Here is a 22652-nt window from a genome sequence, read left to right as displayed (position 1 = left end):
TATTTGAAGGCTGGAATATATTCAAATGTTTTTGTGTGTTCTATGAAGGAAATCTCCTGATAATTTTTAAGGCCTTGGGGGAATACCTCAAGTTTGAGAGAGAGCGCACTTTCAAGAACTGAGTTGGCCAGGATATTAAATTTTTGAGCAAGGTATTAGTGTAGATATAGAATATTCAAAACTCCTTAATGAGTATGCTGTCATACTTCAATTGTTCATGTAGTTTATACCATTAATAGAAAAATGAAAAATGGAGTAAGTCTGGTGGTGGGAATTGAAGTCTGTACAAAGGACATGGCAAGAAGATTGCTCCATATCTCTCCTACCTAAATATATTTAATAACTGTTGAGGGTTAAGATTGCGGGGTGACAATAAAACCCTGGCAGATGTATTGTTAACCTCCTCTCCCCCCCCACTTCCCCCTTTTGCCCCTCCCTCTCCCCCCTTCCCACTCAGGACAGGCGATCGGGAGCGAAAGAAGGACAGAGAGAAGAGAGTTGGAAAAAATTAAAGATGTTTTACTAATGCTACTAATAAGAATAGAGAAAATAATACAAAATATACAAAACCAATCTTGAAAGTCTCAGCAACTGCAGAGCTGGCACCCGAAGTCCTGGATTAGACTCTGCAGCCAACCGGAGCTGGATTCAGTCTCTCACTAGGCCTCAGTTCGCAGGGACGACTAGCAAGGTCCTCTCCTAATGTCGGCCATAAGCAGAAGAGAAAAGGCAAAAAGACAAAGGGGAAAAGGGACGAGATCCTCGTGATCTCCCACTTTTATATGAAGTATTCACGTGAATGGAATGTTATACACAGTTGGTCAGTTTCTTGGTCACCTGTTTCTCGTCGCCCCTCTCGCGAGATGTCCATCCATGCTTATCAATAAGTTTGCATTCCATTGCTAGGTTTACCAAAACATGTGTCTGGTTCTCCAGGAAAATGCAGTTAATATGAAGGCTTTAGCTGACAGGCAAAATTCACTGAAAGAGAAACTTGTTTTTAACAAAACCAGGACAATAACACTGCCTTACTTGCCAGTTTCCCTTTCTTTATTCTGTTCACCACTTGAGCTTGAGATTCTAGATACTGATGTGCGTTTAGGGATGTGTCAGAATGTCTTTCCAACAGATCTTCTCAGATTATCTGATAGTCTTTTTTCCCCCCTTAATGTTTACGTGCATCAGTCTGTTTGGAATGGAATCATGGAATCATAGAATCATAGAATAGTTTGGGTTGGAAGGGACCTTCAGAGGTCATCTAGTCCAACCCCTTTGCAAAGAGCAGGGACATCTCCAACTAGATCAGGTTGCTCAGAACCCCATCCAGCCTGGCCTTGAATGTTTCCAGGGATGGGGCATCTACCACCTTTCCGGGCAACCTGTTCCAGTCTTTTACCACCCTCACTGTAAAAAATGTCTTCCTCATGTCTATAGCCTGAATCTCCCCTCCTTTAGTTTAAAACAATTACCCCTTGTGTGGGAATAGCGCAAGAATGGCAAGGAGAATAATTGTAAATATGTTCAGGCAACTGCAGCTGGGGTATAGAAAAACACATAAATCATATATTGTCACAGAGGTGTTACCACTGTCACTGATGGGCTCAGCTTTGGCCAGCAGTGGGTCCATCTTGGAGCCAGCTGGTACTGACTGTGTTGGACATGGGGGTAGCTTCTGTCATCTTCTCACAAAAGCTACCCCTGCAGCCCACTTGCTGCAAAAGACCTTGCCACAAAAGCCCACTACAGTAAGGCAATTCTGTCAGTTCCCTGGAACTTCCTTATTATTTTTAAACTGGAGTTTCACCTTGCTTTTTTTCATACACTATGCTGAGCTTTGGGAATGAGAGGTGGATTTTGTGTATGCTAAATTATCAAAAGATGATGACCATTGTCATTCACCAAGAATACCCTCCCGTCTTCAGAAATTCAACTTGTCAGTTAGAAAGTATTGGATGTGATGACTGTCATAATTTTGCCATCATATTTTGTTGATACAAAGTTGTATCAGCATACACTGAGATGATGCTGTCTGCTTGCATCAGCAGAGACTGCTGTGTTGCTTCCTGATAACGTTTCTCTGTTGAACTCTAAAGATAAACTAAATTGAGACTTTGTAATCTTTGCAGACTGTTCTTACTGTGTCTGTTCTTTCCTTGAATGAGGTCTTCACATTTATGAGAGAACAAAAAAGGAAGATGTCTTTATATGGTTTCAGAATTAATGTGGCATTCTAATTAGCCTAATATGGCCTTCATGTCGGTGGTTGTTTTGTATGAAAATTGCAAGAATAGAAGTGGTCTCAAAGCTTACCACTTTTTAGGTAGGATATGACATACCTAATTCCTTTCTATGTGGTGAAAAAAGAACAGAACTACTGATGAGAAGATCTGTTCTAGTTAAGATTCAGACTGTCCATCATTTTGGCAAAACATATATGTCCTTTCTCAGATCTACCTTTTATCTTTCTTGGACGATAGATAAAGGACATGGTTAGTTTGCACATAGTTTCTGTAAAGTTTTTAGTTTGGTTTCTTCTCTGTTCTTTAGGAGCGTTGCTGGACTCTTGGCAGGACCTAGGCTAATGGGAACATATATTGAGAGAAATGCATCATGTTCCTGATCGCTTTCTGCTGGCCTGTATAGCCATAGTTATCTATCCTGTTGCAGCTATGCAAAGTCCTTGTGATCCCAATCTTGGATCATGTTTAGGTGACTGATTCTTCATCCAGTCCTAATGTGAGAACTCTAGTCTTTGGTCTTACTAGAGTGTTACCTTGATGGATTGATCATGGCCTGGTGTGAGGCTACCACACTCAAGGATCAGAATCCTCCAGATGAATTTTTAATCTGAAGGTAGATGAGCTGGGATTGAAAACACTGCTTGAGTACTGCCTTTGTCATTATCTTTAAAGATGGTCTTTTAAGTTTATTTCCAAAATGCTTTGGATTTTTAAGACCAGTTGAAGATAGAGTGATGTCTCTGCAACTCTTGATCTTGTTCATATGATGACTAAGTCATTCAGAGTAGCTTACTTTGACATAAAATATTACCATGGAGGAAGATCCTGTCCCCATCCTCCCCCAAGTTTTTGTTTCACTAGAAGTCACCACAGATGTTTTGGTTTTTTTTTTTTTTTGTTTTTTTTTTTTTTTTTTTTGTAATAATGACACAATTAATCTAGATTGCAGTTCTGCAAGCAGAATTTGAAATGGCTTTTTATAAACTATTACTGGGATCCAAAGTGGTTTTGTGGGTTTGATGTGAATATTTCTTGATGAGAGTTGAAATTTAAATTTGATCTGGACAGCAGTTTTCTTGAGTCCATTCCATTGTCAACTTTCTTTGTGTGTTGGTGTTGAAAGATCTTTGAAGCTGAGTAAGAAAAAGACCATTCTGTGAGGTCAGGTGTTGATTAACCAGCTTCTGGTTTCAAGAAGATATTTTTGATAAGCAGGATTAATCCTGAAAAGTGGCTCAGCAGCTTTAACTGTTTAACTAAAACAAATACCTCCCTACTACCACCACCTCCCATCCCAAATACCATCATCCCACATGATGTCATAATTGAATAGACTAAAATAACTGCCAAGGAGTGAATCTGATCAGATTACAATTCAGAAGTCAAGTCAAATTAATGTATCCTTACAACTTAAAATGCTGCATAACATCTGTAGTGTTCTATTTAAACAACGGTGAAACATTTTTTTTCCCTTCAATTCAGATATGTTAAGAATTTCAAAAACAAATTAAGCCCAACTGAGTTTTAGTAACCAAAGTATAAAGTAATTGAGGTGCATAACTATCTTAAGGGAAAGCAAATTATGAGAGAATGAATTTAGTCAGATCAGACCACTAAAAATTCCATTCCTTCCCCCACCACTTATGATGGCTAATTCTTCCTTTCCATGCTTCATATAGATATTGTAATGCAGATTTAAGGATAATGCTTCTCCTAAGTAGTTCTATGGCATACATAGCATTTGTGAGAAGTGACAGATTTTAGTTTTTATTTCTTCATTTAAGAGTCTTAAAAGAAACTTTGAAGTTATCCAGTAGATTGTGTTATGTGAGTCAATGCTTCAGGAATACTTTCTTGAAACTCCTTATTCTGAGCATCTAGAATGAGTGGAATATGTGATCTCTATTATCTCGTTCCCTGTCCCTGAAACGCATAAAAGGAAAGCATTGAAAAAGTGTGGGAGATTTGAGGGATTTTCTTGAAGTTAATGTGTGGATGAGTTTCTATTAGATGGAGATTTGTTATTGAACTAGCCAGGCCCAAAGGAATTTCAAGGCCACCTCGGAAAACTGAAAGCAGGATCTGCTGTGGGAGTAAAACAGTTCAGCAGCTACAAGGCAGCAACACGACGTAACAGATCTATTAGCAGTGAAACTCGGGCGCGTGGACAGCTCGTGAATATAGACAATATCCGATCAGTTAATGCATGCTTGGAGCGTGGAACAAGCCCCGGCTGGAGACGGCGCAGCTGGACCATGACCGGGATGTGGTCTGTGGGCTGCGTGACTCCTGATTGATCGCTACAGAAGCAATGGAGGAGGAATAGAGGATCCCACATCGTTGCAACGGACACCCAAAGAGGTGAGCAGCTGGGGGCGAGAGGAGATGGAGCAGAATATATCTAAAGAAGCAGCAGCAATACTGCATCTTCTCTCGCATATCCTCTTTAAGAGAGGGGTGAAATATGAGGAGAGTAACCTCAAAAGGCTATTAATTTGGTGCAGAGGCCATGGGTTCCCTGCCGATCCGTCAGGAGCTTTTCAAATAGAGGCTTGGGAAAAAGTGGGAACTGTGTCGTGGGAGGTGATCAGTTGCGGTGAAAAAGATATTCTTGGCCTTGTAACCGCCTGGCAACTGATAATTACTACATTGAAGCAATTAGAAGCCGAAAAGACTATTACACGAGGCCCGTTTGCAGCATTAAGTCCGACAAAAGATGAAAAGACTGTTAGGAGCATTAGTGACTCAAAACAGGCATTTCCAGCTCAAATGCCAACTAAGTTGCAAGTTTTTGCTCACGATCCAACAAAGTATTCGCTCCCAGAGGAAGTGCCAATAGAGGAACCATCTGCACCTCCCCTGGAAGAAGAATCATCAAAAAACAGAGCCAGTGTACTGAGGACATGGAAACTGATCAAAACGTACCGACCGACTCGACAAAGAAGAAACTATTTTATCCTCCTTTGCCACCGTCTACACCACCTACTCCTGAACCTCTGATTCATCCTAGGTTTCCTGATAAACCTAAATGGGCCCAAGAGCTTATTCGGAAACTGGAAGGTTTGGAAGGACAACAACAGATTCAACAATCTTATTTAGAAGATCAAATGAACAGAGAAGACGTGATAATACATAGACTGGAACAGAACATTTCTGATAAGCATTCTGAGGGGGCGGTGGGAGGTGCTGTGGGTGCTGCGAGTGGCAATCCTACCATGAGGTGGCAGAGTGTTATAAAAAATGCATTGCTTGAGGGGGAAGTTTTACCGTCTGCTTATCCAGTAATACTGGGAGATACAGGGAAGGACGGGAGACACAAACCTAATTAGTGGGCTGCTTTTCCCTGGGAAATAATTAAGGAGGCAAGGAAATCGGTAAAAGAACATGGGTTACAGTCACCTTATACTCAAGCATTTATTGACAGTATTTTTACTACTAATCTTATAGCTCCTTCAGATTTGCATACGTTGATGCAAATGATACTAACACCAATTCAGCAGCTACTCTGGTGAACACGTTGGTATGATTTGATACAGCAAGCAGCAGTACAAAATCTAGATGGGGGGATGGAGATCCATTAAAAACAGCGACAGTTGATATGCTCTTAGGTCAGGGAGATTTTGCTGATGTACAAAGACAAGCTAGATTGCTTGCGCCGATATTGCATCAGTCAATGAACTTAGCTAGGGAAGCATTGAAAACGCTGCCTAGGATGGAAAAGTTATACCTCCATATACTACTGTTAAACAAGGTCAAAATGACTCTTACGTGGCATTTTTAGAGCGTTTGCGTGATGTGTTGGAAAGGTCACAGTTAACTGATCTGGTTCGTGAATCACTGCTCATGACTTTAGCAGTGGACAATGCTAATCCTGCTTTTAAGCATATTTTACAGGTGATGCCAAAGAACTCGACTTTAATTGATATCCTGGAGGCATGTTCAAGGGTGGGTACACCAGAAGAGCAAGCTGGTTATATGGCTAGTGCTTTTGCAGCAGCCATAAAGCCATTGATTCAAAAAGGTAAACAGGAATCAGGACCTTTGTGTTATAATTGTGGAAGATCAGGTCACATAAGGGTGCAGTGTAAAGCAAAGCCGAGACAACTGGCAAAAAAAATCAAGTAGTGCCAACACAGGTGTTCTGTACTTGTAAAAATTTTGGACATAGGGCTGTGGATTGCAGATCAAGGTTTACTAAAGATGGTAGGCCTTTGGGAAACGGATCACTGAGCACGGGGCAGGGCAGCACGATGACACAAAACAGCAACCCTCTCAGGCAGGCTGTTTGGACAGCATCGCCGCCGCTGCCACCTCAGGGAGTGCAGGAGTGGATGTCTCAACAGCAGTAGAGGCAACCCTGGTGGACTCACAGGTTTGCTGCATACCTACGGAAATGCATGGACCTTTGGGTTGGGGGTTGAGTGCACTACTGACTGCTAGGGAGATCTTCTACATCCAGAAAAGGAGTTTTTGTGTTACCGGGAATAATAGATGCTGATTTGACTGGAGTGATTTCTATTATGGTATGGATACTTTTTCCTCCAGTTCATATTCCGAAAGAGTCAAAAATTGGACAGTTAATTCCTTTCTATTTAGCAGTTCCAAAAGTTCAACATATGGAATGTGGTGAATGGAGGTTTTGGTTCTACTGGACCTCCTGAACTCTATCTGGCATTGGAAATCCAAAAGAAAAACCCTACACAACGGGTGACATTGTCACATCCTGATGGAGGAAAACTTTGTCTGTCAGTGCTTATAGACACTGGTGTAGATGTTACTTTCGTCAGCCTAGAACAATGGCCTTCTAACCGGCAGTTAGAAACTCCGAGCTTACCAGTCATGGGTGTGGGTGGTGTGCAAGTGTGTACACATACGCAGGCATGTCGCAAGAAGAGCCAGAGGCCACAAATGCATTTGCAAAGAGCAAGTTTTATTTTAGTTACCTCTCTACTGGGGGATCTCCGAAGCCACACCTAAACTCCCAGGCAGAGGTGACACAAGCGGGGACGCAGGCGCTGGTCAGTTCAGCCCTGCTGGAAGATCACGGGGCCTGCTGAGCTCACCTGTATTTTACAATTCCAAAACAGAGTGGAAAGTGGCGTCTTTTACATGACCTCAGGAAAGTTAATGAAGTAATGGAAAACATGGGAATGCTACAGCCTAGCTTGCCATCCCCTAACATGATTCCACAGGAGTGGGATGTGTTAGTAATAGATCTGAAAGATTGTTTCTTTAAAATTCCGTTACATGAGGATGATTATGAAAAATTTGCTTTCTCAGTACCATCAGTCAATAAGCAAGAACCTATGAAAAGATATCATTGGGTTGTTTTACCCCAGGGCATGAAAAATTCACCTACTATGTGTCAGTCTTATGTTGCTTGGGCATTGGCGCCTCTACATGACAAACACAGAGACTTGATTATATATCATTACATGGATGATATTTTGATTGCTGGAAAATCGCTACGAATAGAATTGATAGTTGCAGAACTAGAAAAAGAGTTAGGGACCAGAGGTTTAAAAATTGCACCAGAAAAAATTCAACAAACACAGCCTTGGAAATACTGAGGCTGGGAAATTACTAAGGCTACGGTTCATCCGCAAAAATTGACTATCAGGACTGACATTCAGACCCTAAATGATGTTAAAAAAATGATGGGTGTTTTCAATTAGATTCGTACCTGTTGTGGTATTACAAATGCTGATTTACTGCTAATTGCTAAAGTATTGCAGGGAGGAGGTGGGGTTGATGCTCCACACTCAACAAATGCTGAAGTACAGCAAGCATTAGTGAACATTATGCAAAAAATTTCCAATCGTTATACATACAGATGGGATCCAGAACAAGAAATTGGATTAATGATTATTAATAACTCTGCACATCCTTTTGCTTTGATCATGCAGTGGGCAAAAGAATCTGACCCACTCAGAATTTTGGAGTCGCTGTTTCTCTCAATTCAACCCAAACAATCAGTAGTTACCAGAATAGAAACATTCACTCAATCGATAATAAAAGGTCGGTCCCACATAGTGGAAATAAGCGGAAAAGAATCAGATTATGTATCACAGTATGTTTGGGATTGGAAGGGACCTCAAAAGATCATCTAGTCCAATCCCCCCGCCAGAGCAGGAACACCTAGGTGAGGTCGCACAGGAACATGTCCAGGTGGGTTTTGAATGTCTCCAGAGAAGGAGACTCCACAACCCCCCTGGGCAGCCTGTTCCAGTGCTCTGTCACCCTTACTGAGAAGAAGTTTTTTCTCAAATTTAAGTGGAACCTCTTGTGTTCCAGCTTGATCCCATTACCCCTTGTCCTATGATTGTTTGCCACCGAGAAGAGCCTGGCTCCATCCTCGTGGCACTCATCCTTTATATATTTATAAACATTAATAAGATCACCCCTCAGTCTCCTCTTCTCCAAACTAAAGAGACCCAGCCGTCATACCTTTGTCAGCTGAATGTTTGTAATGGGCATTACAGAATTCTATAGCTCTACAGTCTGCAATGTTAGATTACTCAGGACCAATTAGAGTGCATTACCCTCCACATAAGCTTATGGGATGGTTACCAACATTTCAAATAGAACGGATGCCTCTTCTGTCTCTGAATCCGGTAAGAGGTATCACTGTTTTTACAGATGCAGGAGATCATTCACATAAAGCTGCAATAACATGGCAGGAAAAGGGAGAATGGAAGGGTCTTGTGCTAACTGATTTAGAGGGTTCAGTTCAACTCTTAGAACTGCAAGGAGTAATTCAAGTCTTTAAGATGTGGGACAAACAACCTGTAAACGTAGTATGTGATTCACTATATGTTGTAGGGGTTGTATTGCGGTTAGAAAGAGCAGTTTTGAAGAATGTTGACACTTTACTACAATATAGACTATTTAAAGTTTTATGGGATTTACTGAATCAGCGAACACATCGCTATTTTATCACTCATATCAGAAGTCATATGGGAATTACTAGTAGCTTAGCTGAAGGTAATCAGTGCACAGATAAGTTAGTTGCACCTGCTTGGACAGGTCCTTCTATAGACAGGTTTGCTCAGGCTTGTCACTCACATGATTTTTTCCATCAATCAGCTAGTGTTTTACAGAAACAATTTCATATCCCTGAGATTGATGCACGTAACATTGTTTTGTCCTGTGCTGATTGTCAAAATTGCTCTGGTGGGCTTTCAGGAGGTGTTAACCTGCGAGGTCTTGGGCCTTTAGAAGTATGGCAAATGGATGTCACACATTTTGCAGAATTTGGACGTCTCAAGTATGTTCATGTTTCGGTTGATGCTTTTTCTCATGTTATCTGGGCTACTGCTCAAGCAGGAGAGTCTAGCAAATACGTTCAAAAACACTTGAGGGCAGCTTTTGCGACTCTTGGTATCCCAAAAGAAATCAAAACAGATAATGGTCCTGGCTATATTGCTTGGGCTACCAATCAATTTTTATCCTTATGGGACATTACCCATACAACACCACATCAACCAACAGGGCAAGCTATTGTGGAACGTACACATCACACCTTAAAACAGCTGTTGCAAAAACAAAAAAAGGGGGAAACTGGCCTAGCACCTCAGGAGCAATTACAAAAAGCAATATATGTTATGAACTACCTTAGGTTACCCAAGGGAGAAAAGATTCCTCCCATGATAACTCATGGTGCAGGTTTAACAGGAGGTTTAGAGCAAGTCAAAAAGTGACAAGCAAAAGTTTGGGTAAAAAATGGAGTTACAGGACAATGGGAAGGTCCATGGAACTTGGTAACATGGGGAAGGGGATATGCCTGTGTCATTACAGGATCAGGATCACGCTAGGTTCCAGCAAAGTGGATCAAACCCTGGCTATAAAACACTGCCCAGAGCACAGAAGTTAGAAAAAGCAACAAGACGCGTCATCTAGTGGTGAAACTGGTTAGATACCTAACATATAGTTAGACAATAACAAAAAAGGGGGAAAATCAAGACTGACTAGTTCTAACCTGTTGGGATAATATAACTGCTTTGATTATTCATACAGAGTTCAATGATGCTATGGATTTTGCAATGCGTAGTAGGCATTACTCTAATAGTGCTAAACATAAGCAATGCTTTTTGGCTTCCTTCTCAGCCAAAGACTGACATTCGGATAACTTTAGCCAACATGACAGGTCAAGACTCAATCTGTTTAGCTACTGCATCTCCGAGCAATCCTTTTTCAACATGTTTGGTTGCTGTTCCACTAGATACCTGGTCTATACCTGGAAACAAGAAACAATTGGTTGTTGGTAAAATGTGACAGATAATTGGGACAGCTGGGTTGTAGACCTACCACAAGGAGGTTTGGAACCTCAAGAAATGGAGTTACTAGGATCAATGAAAATGGATTTCTGTCTATATTTCAATTATTCAGGAAAAAACATCTCTCTTGTGTAAGTAGTAAACGCTTCATCATCTGTATATCGTAATCGGAGTTTTTGGTGTAATTATGCCAGTCCAAATGTGTCTAGGGCTACCAACATTCCTTTGAAATTACCTCCAGGATTTTTTTTAATTTGTGGAAATAGAGCTTGGCAAGGAATTCCTTCCTACATAAAAGGAGGATCATGTTCTTTAGGGAGATTGACCTTATTGACTCCAAATACATCAACCATTTTAATGCATAAGAAAAAAAAAAAAGAAAGAAACATCCATGCCTATAACAAAGACTGTAAGGATAATATACAATTTTGGGGAAAAGATGAAACTATAGCATCTTCTATTTCTGCACCTTGAGTTGCAGCAGCACAGGCTTTGACTATGCTTAACAAATTAGGATGCTGATTAGCAAAACAGACTAATGCTACTTCTTTAGCATTGTCTGGACTTTTAGCAGATACAGATTCAATTAGGCATGCTACGCTTCAAAATTGTGCTGCCATAGATTTTTTTGTTGTTTAGCACAAGGGCATGGTTGTATTAGTAATGTTAATGCTTATTCCTTGTATCTTACAATGTGTAAAACAGACAGTAGAAAAATCCATGAAAGGTCTTTGGTTGGTTCAAAAACAAAAAGGGGTAATTGTGGGAGATTTGAGGGATTTTCTTGAAGTTAATGTGTGGATGGGTTTCTATTAGATGGAGATTTGTTATTGAACTAGCCAGGCCCAAAGGAATTTCAAGGCCACCTCGGAAAGCTGAAAACAGGATCTGCTGTGGGAGTAAAACAGTTCAGACCTATTAGCAGTGAGACTCGGGCACATGGACAGCTCGTGAACATAGACAATATCCAATCAGTTAATGCATGCTTGGAGCGTGGACACATGATCAGGAAATAACTGCATATATAAGGAGGCTTGTTTCTGTAATACATTGGCTTTGCTTAAATTCACATTGGATTGTTTGGAGTCCATGATTTTTCGCCCTCGCAAAAAATAACAGGTACAATAACAAGGTTCTTGACCGTAGTACCAGTTTGCTAGCCTAGCGCCCTCATGTACTAGTGAGGTCCTTTGGTCTGCCATCTCAGTGGAGGTAGGGGTTGGAGAGCTGAGCAGCAGCAAGGACACTAGGGTTATTAATGAGTTAGAAAGCACAGAAGGGCCTGAGAATGGTCACATAGGAATTAGGGCTTCTCCTCCTACAAATGCGATGGGATCAATAGCCCAGCTGAAATGCATCTATGCGAATGCACACAGCATGGGCAACAAACGGGAAGAGCTGGAAGCCATTGTGAAGCAGGAAAACTGCTATAGTTGCCATCATGGAAACATGGTGGGATGACTCACACAACTGGAGTGCTGCAATGGATGGCTATGAATTCTTCAGAAGGGATAGGCAAGGAAGGAGAGGAGGTGGGGTAGCCCTGTATGTTAGGGAGTGTTTTGATTGTCTAAAAGCAGGGGTGTCAAACTCATTTTCACCAGGGGCCACGTTAGCCTCGAGGTTGTCTTCAAAGGGCTGAATATAATTTTAGGACTGTATAAATGTAGGAGTAGTTACATTTATAGAGTTCTAAAATTACATTCAGCCCTTTGAAGGGAACCATGAGACTGATGTGGCCCCCAGTGAAAATGATTTTGACACCCCTGGTCTAAATTTTGTTGATGGTGGCAACAGGGTGGAGTGCTTATGGGTAAGAATCAGGGGGAAGGCCAACAAGGCAGTTATTGTTGTGGGAGTCTGTTATAGACCATCCAACCAGGATGAAGAGGCAGATGAAATATTCTGTAAGTTGCTGGGAGAAGTCTCACAATTGCTTGCCCTTTTTCTTGTGGGGGACTTCAACCTACCAGAAGTCTGCTGGAAATACAACATAGCAGAGAGGAAGCAGTCTAGGAGGTTCCTGGAGTGTGTGGAAGATAACTTCCTGACACAGCTGATCAGTGAGCCAACTAGGGACGTGTCTTTCCTTTTCAGGAAAGACAGGCCAGCCAGGCGTGGTGGTGGAGTTGCTCTTTACGTGAGAGAGCAACTACAATGTATTGAGTATTGTCCAGGCACGGATGAAGAGCGAGTTGAGAGTCTATGGGTGAGAATTAAGGGGCAGGCTGGCAGGGATGATACTGTTGTGGGTGTCTATTACAGTCTACCAGATCAGGGTGAGGAAGTTGATGAGGCCTTCTACAGGCAGCTGAGAGCAGCCTCACAGTCACAGGCCCTGGTTGTTATGGGGGATTTTAACTGCCCAGAGAGGTTGTGGAGTCTCCTTCTCTGGAGACATTCAGAATCCGCCTAGACGCATTGCTGTGCAATCTACTCTAGGTGAACCTGTCTGAGCAGGGGGTTTGGAGTAGATGATCTCCAGAGGTCCCTTGGAACCCCAACCATTCTGTGTATATTTGTGGTTAAATGGAAGCTGTTGCTTTGTCTCTTTTGTGATCATAGCTACGCATTCTAAAGGATTAATATTTTTTCTTACACAGTAATAGTTTTTTACTGGAATTTATATTAATAGTGGCTAATCTACCATATTTTAATCAGACCTTGGTTGGAACTCTGACTCTCTTCAGCTCCCACCCAAGAAGGTACTGCTGGCTGATACAGAATGAGTAACTGTTGTATTCTCAGTTGCCGAGTCAAGCAGCACTGGTGCAGGCACGATTTGCAGTGGAGTGCTTTAGCATGCTGCACAGTGGGGTACCCTGAACCGGGGGGAGCTGAGAGAGTGCCACCAGGAGCCCACATCTTGCATGACAGTGGCTGATGAGACCTGGGCAGGGCCAGGAGGAACAGCAGCTGAGCCCCCCCCCCCCCCCCCCCCCAGTTGTAAAAGAAGCCCATGAGGAGCACCAGGGACTGGGAGCTCATAGAATCATAGTATTATTTCGGTTGGAAGAGACCCTCAGGATCATTGAGTCCAACCATAACTCTAGCACTAAACCATGTCCCTAAGAATCTCGTCTACACACCTTTTAATCACCTCCAGGGATGGTGACTCCACCACTTCCCTGGGCAGCCTGTTCCAATGCCTGACAACCCTTTCCATGAATAATTTTTTCCTAATATCCAATCTGAACTTCCCCTGGCGCAACTTGAGGCCATTTCCTCTTGTCCTATCACTTGCTACTGGGAGAAGAGACCAACACCCTCCATGCTACAACTTCCTTTCAGGTAGTTGTAGATAGCGATAAGGTCTCCCCTCAGCCTCCTTTTCTCCAGGCTAAAAAGCCCCAGCTCCCTCAGCTGCCTCGCATAAGACTTGTGCTCCAGGCCCCTCACCAGCTTTGTTGACCTCCTCTGCACTCTCTCTAGTACCTCAATGTCCTTCTTATGATGAGGAACCTCAAAATGAACACAGTATTCAAGGTGCGGCCTCACCAGTGCAGAGTACAGTGGCACAATCACTTCTCTAGTCCTGCTGGCCACACTATTCCTGATACAAGACAGGATGCTGTTGGCCTTTATGGCCACCTGGGCACACTGCTGGCTTATATTCAGCCAGCTGTCAATGAACACCTCCAGATCCCTTTCTGCCAGGCAGCTTTCCAGCCACTGTTCCCCAAGCCTGTAGTGCTGCCTGGGGTTGTTATGACCCAAGTGCAGGACCTGGCACTTAGCCTTGTTTAACCTCATACAATTGGCCTCAGCCCAACAATCCAGCCAGTCCAGATTCCTCTGGAAAGCCTTCCTACCCTCCATCAGATCAACACTCTCCCCCAATTTGGTGTAATCTGCAAACTTATTAAGGATGCACTCGATCCCTTTATCCAGATCATTGATAAAGATATTAAAGTCAACAGGCCCCAATACTGAGCCCTGGGGAATACCACTTGTGACCAGCCGCCAACTGGATTTGGCTCTGTTCACCACAACTCTTTCCCCTTTTGAGAAAGGTGTGTTGCATTTGTCGCTAGCAGGCCAGGTGCCATGTAAGCCAACCCATGATCAAAATACCCAAAACTCTGCCAGTGACACCAGTCCTGCAGCCAGGTATTGATCTGGTGGGTCTTCCTACATCTTTTCTTGTCATACCCTGCAACTGTGGGGATAGAGGAGAGCACTACTTATCCTTTGACCATGCGTTCCAAGACCCTGAAGTCTCTCTTGATTGTCTTTAGTTTTCCCTTTTCAATTTCATCACTGCCTACCTGAAAAATTATTAGGGGATAATAGCAGCTAGTCCCAGGAAGCAGCACCCTGGTCTCAAACAGTTGATCCCAGAGAGAGAAATGAGAAATAAGGCAGAAAGCCCCAGAGGCCTCTGCAAAATGTCAGGATGGCAAAAGGCCAAACTAAAGAAAGTCCTGAACAGAACTCCCCCAAACAGGTCTCTGTCCCGGCTCCGACAAAGAGAGTGAAACTGCAAGATCCCGAATTCCGACAAAGAGAGCGAAACTGCAAGATCCTGACTCTCCTTAAATATGGAGTATGACACTAATGGGATAGAATAGTTTTATTGATCAGTCTGGATGTCAGTCAAGATCTGCCCCATCTATGCCACCTCACACCTGTAGGCAGAGCACTCAGAATGTCCTTGGCTCTCAGACCAGAGCAATTAAAAACATTATCTCTGTCCTGGGATGTTATCTCTTGCTCTCAAACTGAAATCAAACAATGTCTGTGCTACCTACAAAAAAAAAAGGTTTCTAACTGCATGAAGAAAATGAACTTGTTTTCAGTCAAACCAGCACAGGAGCTCAAATAAAATCGGTTTATTAAAATGAATTTTAACAAACTCCCCTTTTCTGAGAAGTGCCATTTCTGTTCTAGTACAGATCATGATATAAAGTATTTTTATTGGTCCCCAGTCAGTCATCATGGGTGTACCAAGAGTCCTGGTGTTGTGATGCAGTAACTTTTAATTTTAAAATACATGATAATTGATAGTTATATCTCTTATTTTGCCTATATTTTTGTTGGGATGTTATTAGTTTTGAAGGCCTAGAAGAGATCTGTGTGCAGTCTCTAACTCTTGGTGCAAAGGATCTTTGAACATCCTTATTTCTTGCCAAAATCAGGGCTTCTGTTCTGGTTTGGACCAGGATAGAGTTAATTTTCTTTATAGTGTTCATAGCTTGTATGGGACTGTGTTTTGGACTTGTGCTGGAAACAGTGTTGATAATACAGGGATGTTTTTGTTGCTGCTGAACAGTGCTTATACAGAGTCAAGGCCTTTTCTGCTTCTTATACCACCCCACCAGCGAGTAGGCTGAGGGCACATAAGAAACTGGGAGAAGACACTTTTAGGATGGCTGACCCCAACCAACTAAAGAAATATTCCATACCATATGACATCATGCTCAGCATTAAAAGCTGGGGGAAGGAGGAGGAACGGGGGATGTTCAGAGTGATGTCGTTTGTCTTCCCAAGTCACTGTTACGTGTCTGATGGAACCCTGCTTTCATGGAGATGGTTGAACACTTGCCTGCCAAGGGGAAGCAGTGAATGAATTCCCTGTTTTGCTTTGCTTGCATGCGTGGCTTTTGCTTTCCCTATTAAACTGTTTTTATCTCAACTCACGAGTTTTTTCACTTTTACCCTTCCGATTCTCTTCCCCCATCCCACTGTGAGGGGAGCAAGCAACTGTCTGGAGCTTAGCTGCCTATGGAGATTAAACAACATCAACTTCGTACAAAAAAAAAATTAAACAAGTGCCTAAAATGCAAATTAGAATTATCATCATGTGCCATTTAGAATTGCTGTGAACTGTAAAGTTAAATGTTCTTATACTATAAACTAATCCTTTCTATGTAGAACATCTAGATCTCACTTTAGACATGTTTCAGAAGTAATACCAAGTTACTCATGCCCTTGATTGAAGAACTAAACATGAGCCTGCTGTAGTATAACTGAAAAATCTAGCCTGTTCTTTTTCCACTCTTCCCCTTGTCTCAATAATTTAGAGGAATTTGCAGGCAAAAAGAGCTCAGTGGAGAGAACTCAAACTGTTACCTAAACTTAAAATATTATTCTGTCTAGGTCAATTCTTTTGTCTTTTTTCTTATGGTTCACACTGTATAACACTTACCTGTTAACATTGTTTAAAGCCTTTTTTCTTCTCCCTCCAATTATTAGTTTAATAGTTTAATAGAACAGCTGGTATCTGAAGACAGTACAATGCTTTATTTTGTAGAAAAATTGAACACTGTTTTTGTGGCAGTAGGGGGCAGTGAACTTACTGCATAGTCCCTACCTCACTTCTAGGTCTTACTATGGTGAAAGCTGGGTTGTCATCTATTTTGTACAATAATAGTGCTACAGCAAGCCTGTCAATATAATCAGAATGTCTGAATGTCTTTGGTTGATTAATCTCTTTCATGAGTCTCCTATATTCCATGAGTTCAGATCTATTCCTTGCTGTCACTGTTTATTGCAGTGCAATAATAGTGTGGCAGATGCTCTCTATTAATCCCCCCCTATCCCACTAAGGAAAGGGAAAAGGAGGAAAAGGGAGAGAGACAAGTTGGAAAGTTTAAAAAGTTTTACTAATAATACTAATAATGAGAGGAAATTATGCAAAATATACAAAACCAATATTGAATTTCCTGGAGTGGCACAGCAGCCCTGGCAGTTGCCTGCCAGAAGCTGCAGGGCAGACACTGGGAAGTCCTGGACTGGACGCAGCAGTACACAGGAATTGGATTCAGGGATGCATGGACTGGAACCAGGATCAGGACTGCAGACAGAACAGGCAGGGTCCTCTTCAGATGCCAGCCATGGTCTCCCAGCTTTAAACTGTGTATGACATGGATGGCATGGAATAGCTAGTTGGTCAATTTAGGTCACCTGTTCTGTCTGCTCCTCCCTGCAAGTATGACCCTTTTATGACCCTTTACTTATGGAATATGAAAAGTTTATCAGCAACCTTGGTCACTATAGCAATAAAATATAAATGGCATACCATTCCTATCTTTAGCTCAGTGAAACTGTGAACATCAGACATTATCAACTCCAGAGCAAACACTGTCCAAAAAACATACAGCCAACTTAAGAAAAATGCAGTTATTTAAAAGAACCTAGCTGAAAGGAAAATTCACTAACAGGGAACTGGTCCTGTTTTAACCAAAACCAGGACACTTGCTTATATCTATACAAAACTTTCTTAAAATGTAGAATTTGCAATAGTGATATTCTAATTTTGAAGAAATAGAAATAGTGAACTCTGAAACTAAAAAACTTTACATTGTGAATTGATGCGGTGTATTTGGAGGGGGAGATAAGGAAATAAAGATTAATATCTCTCACTATAAGCTTTGATCTTGATCCATTGTTCTGGAAGTCTCCTATGAGCTGATTAAAGTTTGAATGTACTTATTTTCTGTTGCAGATGAACCGACACGTTCCTTGAGTGGTCTCATCTTGAAGAATAATGTAAAGGCACATTTTCACAGCTTTCCAAATGGGGTAACTGATTTCATTAAAAGCGAATGTCTGAACAATATTGGTGATTCCTCCCCCTTAATTAGAGCTACTGTAGGTAAGTTTACTCTTATTGCTGTCTTCTACATGTTACTGATATAAGTGAGAGCTGCACTAGTGAGATTTATTAAGCTCCTAAAACTGTTTGCTTCTGATAATTGTCATAACTACACCATATTTTGATGCTGATATAATGTTCATTGTAAATAAAGTCACACTTATTTTTGTTTCTTATTCTCTTAAAACTGATTTAGCAATTCAGTTCATATCTCTTGAAATGTGACTGAACATAACTTTAATTTACTAAAATTCAGCTTGCTGCCACTTTTTATGCCTACAAACAGAAACAAGGTAAAGGTCTGACTTCAGAACTGTTTCAGCACTCCACTTGCATCAATGAAACACTTCTGTTATCTGATTTCCTCCCTGCCACCCCATATGCACACCCCTTCAGGGAATCATTATACCATGTGTGACACACATTAACATAATGAATTTCTGCTTTTTAAATACCTTTTGTCAGAAAACAGTAGATAAGGTGTGGTGATCAGAACATCAGCTAGAAGTGGTTTTTTTGCATGGATTTCTGATTTCCAAATACTGTATTTTAGTACACCTCTTCCATAACATACATATTTGCATTATTTTTACTTATTTCTAGGTAATGTTGCTTTTCTGTCTGCTCTTTGAGAATGTGATTTCCCTCAATTACTACAAGCATGCTAATTTTCCTCATCCACCTCAAAAACTAGAAAAAAGTAAAATAAATGTATATTTAAGTACAGTATAAAAAAGCAGGGGCAGGTGCAAGTTCAGAAAGGAATTCAGCTTGTATCAGCTGATTTCTGTTATAAAATAATCTACCAGTTATTGGTCCTTTAGAATCCTTTGTTTTTTCTATAGGATTCCTTCTCCAGACACCCAGGTTAAGGACTTTGGGCTAGAGAAAAATGTCCATCTCTGCTTTTTCCTGCTATCTCATCTCTTGTGAAGCTGCTTAACTGTGAAATCTGTTAATGCCCCATTTCCTTAATGACAGTAGAAATGAGTCTTTGAGTGGCAGGTACTTTCATTATTTCAGGTTGTAGAAGAGTTGTGCTTGTTTGTTCATAGGAGTTGTCAGTGGAGTATAATGGAGCTGACTAAAGAATATAATAATATATTACAGCTCTGTTTGGATTGCTGTCTTAGGGTGGTGTGGTGGTGGTGGTGACAGCTGGGGGAGGGTAGAGGGTGCGGGCTGTTGTTTGTTTGGTTTTGAGCAGTTTATTCTTTGATTTCTCTTAGTAGGAAACATTTGTGGATTAATGGCTCAATTATTGTTGAGCTTTAAGTGGTCCTTGCAGGGATTATTCAAGCATATATGAATTCTGAAGATGCGTACCAACTGATTAACTGTATGCTTACATAATAAGAATTGCTATTTAGCTTGTGTTTGGCACCCTCCTGTGTGAAGTAATTAAATGCTGGATCCTTGTAGGCTTTTGTCTTGATAGTGAGGTTGGTCCAGTACTCTCACTGGTCTCTTGATACTGACTAGTTATAAATATATTGCTACCTGCCTAGGCTGCCTTGTTAGCATATGAGTTGGCATGTACTAGTCATAGCTGCTCTTTGAGATGCATACACATTTTTGTTGTTCAAGCACTATCAATTTAATGAGCCAACCGCAAATAAGATCTCTGGAATTCTGAGATGAAGATGAGCAAGTACATCAAAATAGCATCAGGGAAGAAGTAATGCAGCCTTTGTGGTCTCTGGCATCCGGTACTAACCAGACAAAAGCTGATGCCTTTTGGCCAAGATGGAGGCAAGTTGATTAATCCCATTCTCAGAAGTCAGCTCACTGAGGACAATGAAGATGGCAGTAAAGTCTATTTTAGAACTGTGATTCAAGACCAAATGATAACTACATGTTGTTGTGTTCTTACTTAGCTTTTCCCTGTTTTAACCCCAAAATGAGTAACAGTGTGGAACCTCTCTGTGCTGTGTGGTACAGGTTTTAAAAAAAATTGTGCCAACATTGAAATATGGATTCAAGTTCAAAAAAGACATTACATGTATTGAGGACCCACAAACATACCAGGAAATAAATGCATCTATTTAGGAGGTGTCTGTCACAGAATCACGGAGTGATCGGGGTTGGGAGAGACCTCTGGAGATCATCTAGTCCAACCCACCTGCTAAAGCAGGTACACCTAGAGTAGATTGTATAGGAATATCTCCAGAGAAGGAGACTCCACAACCTCTCTGGGCAGCCTGTTCCAGTGCTCTGTCACCCTCAAAGTAGTTTCTCCTCATGTTTAGATGGAACTTCCTATGCTTCAGTCTGTGCCCATTGCCCCTCATCCTATCGTTGGGCACCACTGAAAAGAGTCTGGTCCCATCCTCTTGACATCCTCCCTCGAGATATTTATAAACATTGATGAGATCCTCTCTCAGCCTTCTCCAGGCTGAACAGACCCAGCTCTCTCAGTCTCTCCTCATAAGAAAGATCCTCCAGCCCACTTAGTAGCTCTCTGCTGGACTCTCTCCAGTAATTCCTTATCCTTCTTAAACTGGGGAGCCCAGAAATGCACACAGTACTCCACGTGCGACCTCACCAGGACAGAGTAGAGGGGGAGGATAACTTCCCTCAACCTGCTGGTCACACTTTTCTCAATGCACCCCAGGATACCATTGGTCTTCTTGGCCACAAGGGCACATTGTTGGCTCACGGTCCACCTGTCGTTGACCAGAACTCCCAAGTCCTTCTCTGCAGTGCTGCTTTCCAGCAGGTCAACCCCTAACCTGTACTGGTGCTTGGGGTTATTCCTCCCCAGGTGCAGGACCCTACACTTGCCCTTGTTGAATTTTGTCAGATTCTTCTCTACCCAGTTCTCCAGTCTGTCCAGGTCTATGACTGTTCTTAAAACTTTCTGGGGATTCTAGTCTAGGCAGGACCTTAGAGTAGCTCCCTGCTTAAAAGCAAGCAGGGGAAATAGTTTGAGTGTTTAAGAGTAGTGGCAGGACTGGAGAGCTTCATTGCAGAAGGAAAGTGAATGATTGCCCTATGCAGGGGGAATTTTGTCATGAAGTTCAACTTTTTAGAATCACGAAGTTCAGAAATCAACTTTCGGAGCTACAGAAGCAAACCACCACCCCAAAACCCCCAACCTTTCTCCTGTCCTGTTATTGACATGAAAGTACTGAAACATAGTTGATTTTTCTTTACATTCAGTTTTTTTTTTATTGTAGAGTTGATTCTATAAACTGGAGTTGCACGTAATTGGAATAGTGACATAAAATATACTGTCATTACAATTACAGTTCTTTTTTTAACAATTTCTGACATCCATCTGGACTCTGTTCTCTCATGTCGGGGCACAGAAATGACCTTACAACCCTTAAGACTGTAAAGAAGATATGTATTTACAGCGCTGGACACATGGGATAGCTCCGCCCAAGTTGTGTGTGTTTACAGTAGCTGTGAGCTTGGTTAAATGCAGTAAAGTGTTACATATTCATGAAAGTCTTAGGAATGCCTGTATATATTCATAACCTGTCCCCGAGAAGGTGGTTCTTATTACAGTGAGTTCTGGGAGACCATTTCCATAGTCTCCACCTCCGGCTCCTCCTGGTTGCAGCTGCGCAGTGATCGTGAACCCAGGTCCTCTTCTCTGTACACGGTCACCTTTGGTCCAGTGTGATGAGTTGTTTAGGACTCAGACTGCTGAGTTGGTTAAAACTGGCGTATCTCCTGTCCTGTGCCCAAGTTTCTGTTATCTAGTTCACCCAAGGATGCACCAAGGATGCACCCAAGGATTATTATTTTTGCAAGGCATCAGTGAAGTCCTGTTTCTCATACAATAAGTTACACAAAGCTAAGCAAGTCTAGGCAATAGTGATGTGGGTTAAAGGGTTAGCTCTCTAAGTATCTTTAAGTGTTAGTTCTTTAAGTGTTAGTTCTTTAAGTGTTAATTAGTTAATTGTTAATTCCCTGTATCAATGTGTTTATTACTCAGTTAGGTTAACTGCTGTACTTGTTAGATTTCACATTTGTCAAGTGAAATATCAACAGATTCTCTAATACTGATTTGTAATTAAGTTCATAATAAATCAAGGGCCACCTTTATAAAGATTTTCAGTTTCCAGTTTCTAACCTTGCAGCTTAGTATGTTGGTCAGAAGGAAAGGCCTCATTTAACTGTCAACTCTAGCCCAAACCTGTCAAAAAGCTGCAAGCTACTACATTGATTATTTCTTTGATTATTTCTCCGACATCCTTGTTTCTGTGTTGCAGAGAAAGCCACAAAGGCAAATCTCTGGTGTCTTCTGTTCCCTGCTAGCCAACTAAAGCAGCAGGCGGGTGGGAAATATTTCACATTTGAAAGGAAATGAAGCTCATTAGAAGCCCATGTAGATTTCTTTTAACATGAACATAAGTGCCTAAAACTTTATTTTATATAGCTGTTTACTTATTGCTCTAAAAACCTCTTGCAAAGCTTCAAATTCTATACCTATTGCATCTTTAAGTTCTTGATAGTCTGATATCTATTTATTTATTTGTTTTTGTCCCCACCAAAGTGTCTCTTCATCATTTAAAAAAATAGCACAAC

General features: G+C 41.5%; 1 protein-coding gene across 2 annotated transcripts in view; it reads left to right on the top strand.

Annotated features, from left to right (window-relative positions):
• LOC308051438 (transportin-1-like) overlaps positions 1–22652 on the top strand; it is an 84474-nt gene that overhangs the window by 15732 nt on the left and 46090 nt on the right. For both annotated transcript variants that reach the window (XM_080361866.1, XM_080361865.1), the window contains exon 4: positions 17964–18113. In XM_080361866.1, the coding sequence (XP_080217992.1) occupies positions 17964–18113 (150 nt within the window). The remainder of the gene's footprint in view (positions 1–17963; positions 18114–22652) is intronic.

The sequence above is a fragment of the Nesoenas mayeri genome, assembly GCF_963082525.1.
Source record: "Nesoenas mayeri genome assembly, chromosome: W".
Lineage (NCBI taxonomy): Eukaryota > Metazoa > Chordata > Aves > Columbiformes > Columbidae > Nesoenas > Nesoenas mayeri.
This window is presented reverse-complemented; position numbering and strand designations above follow the sequence as displayed.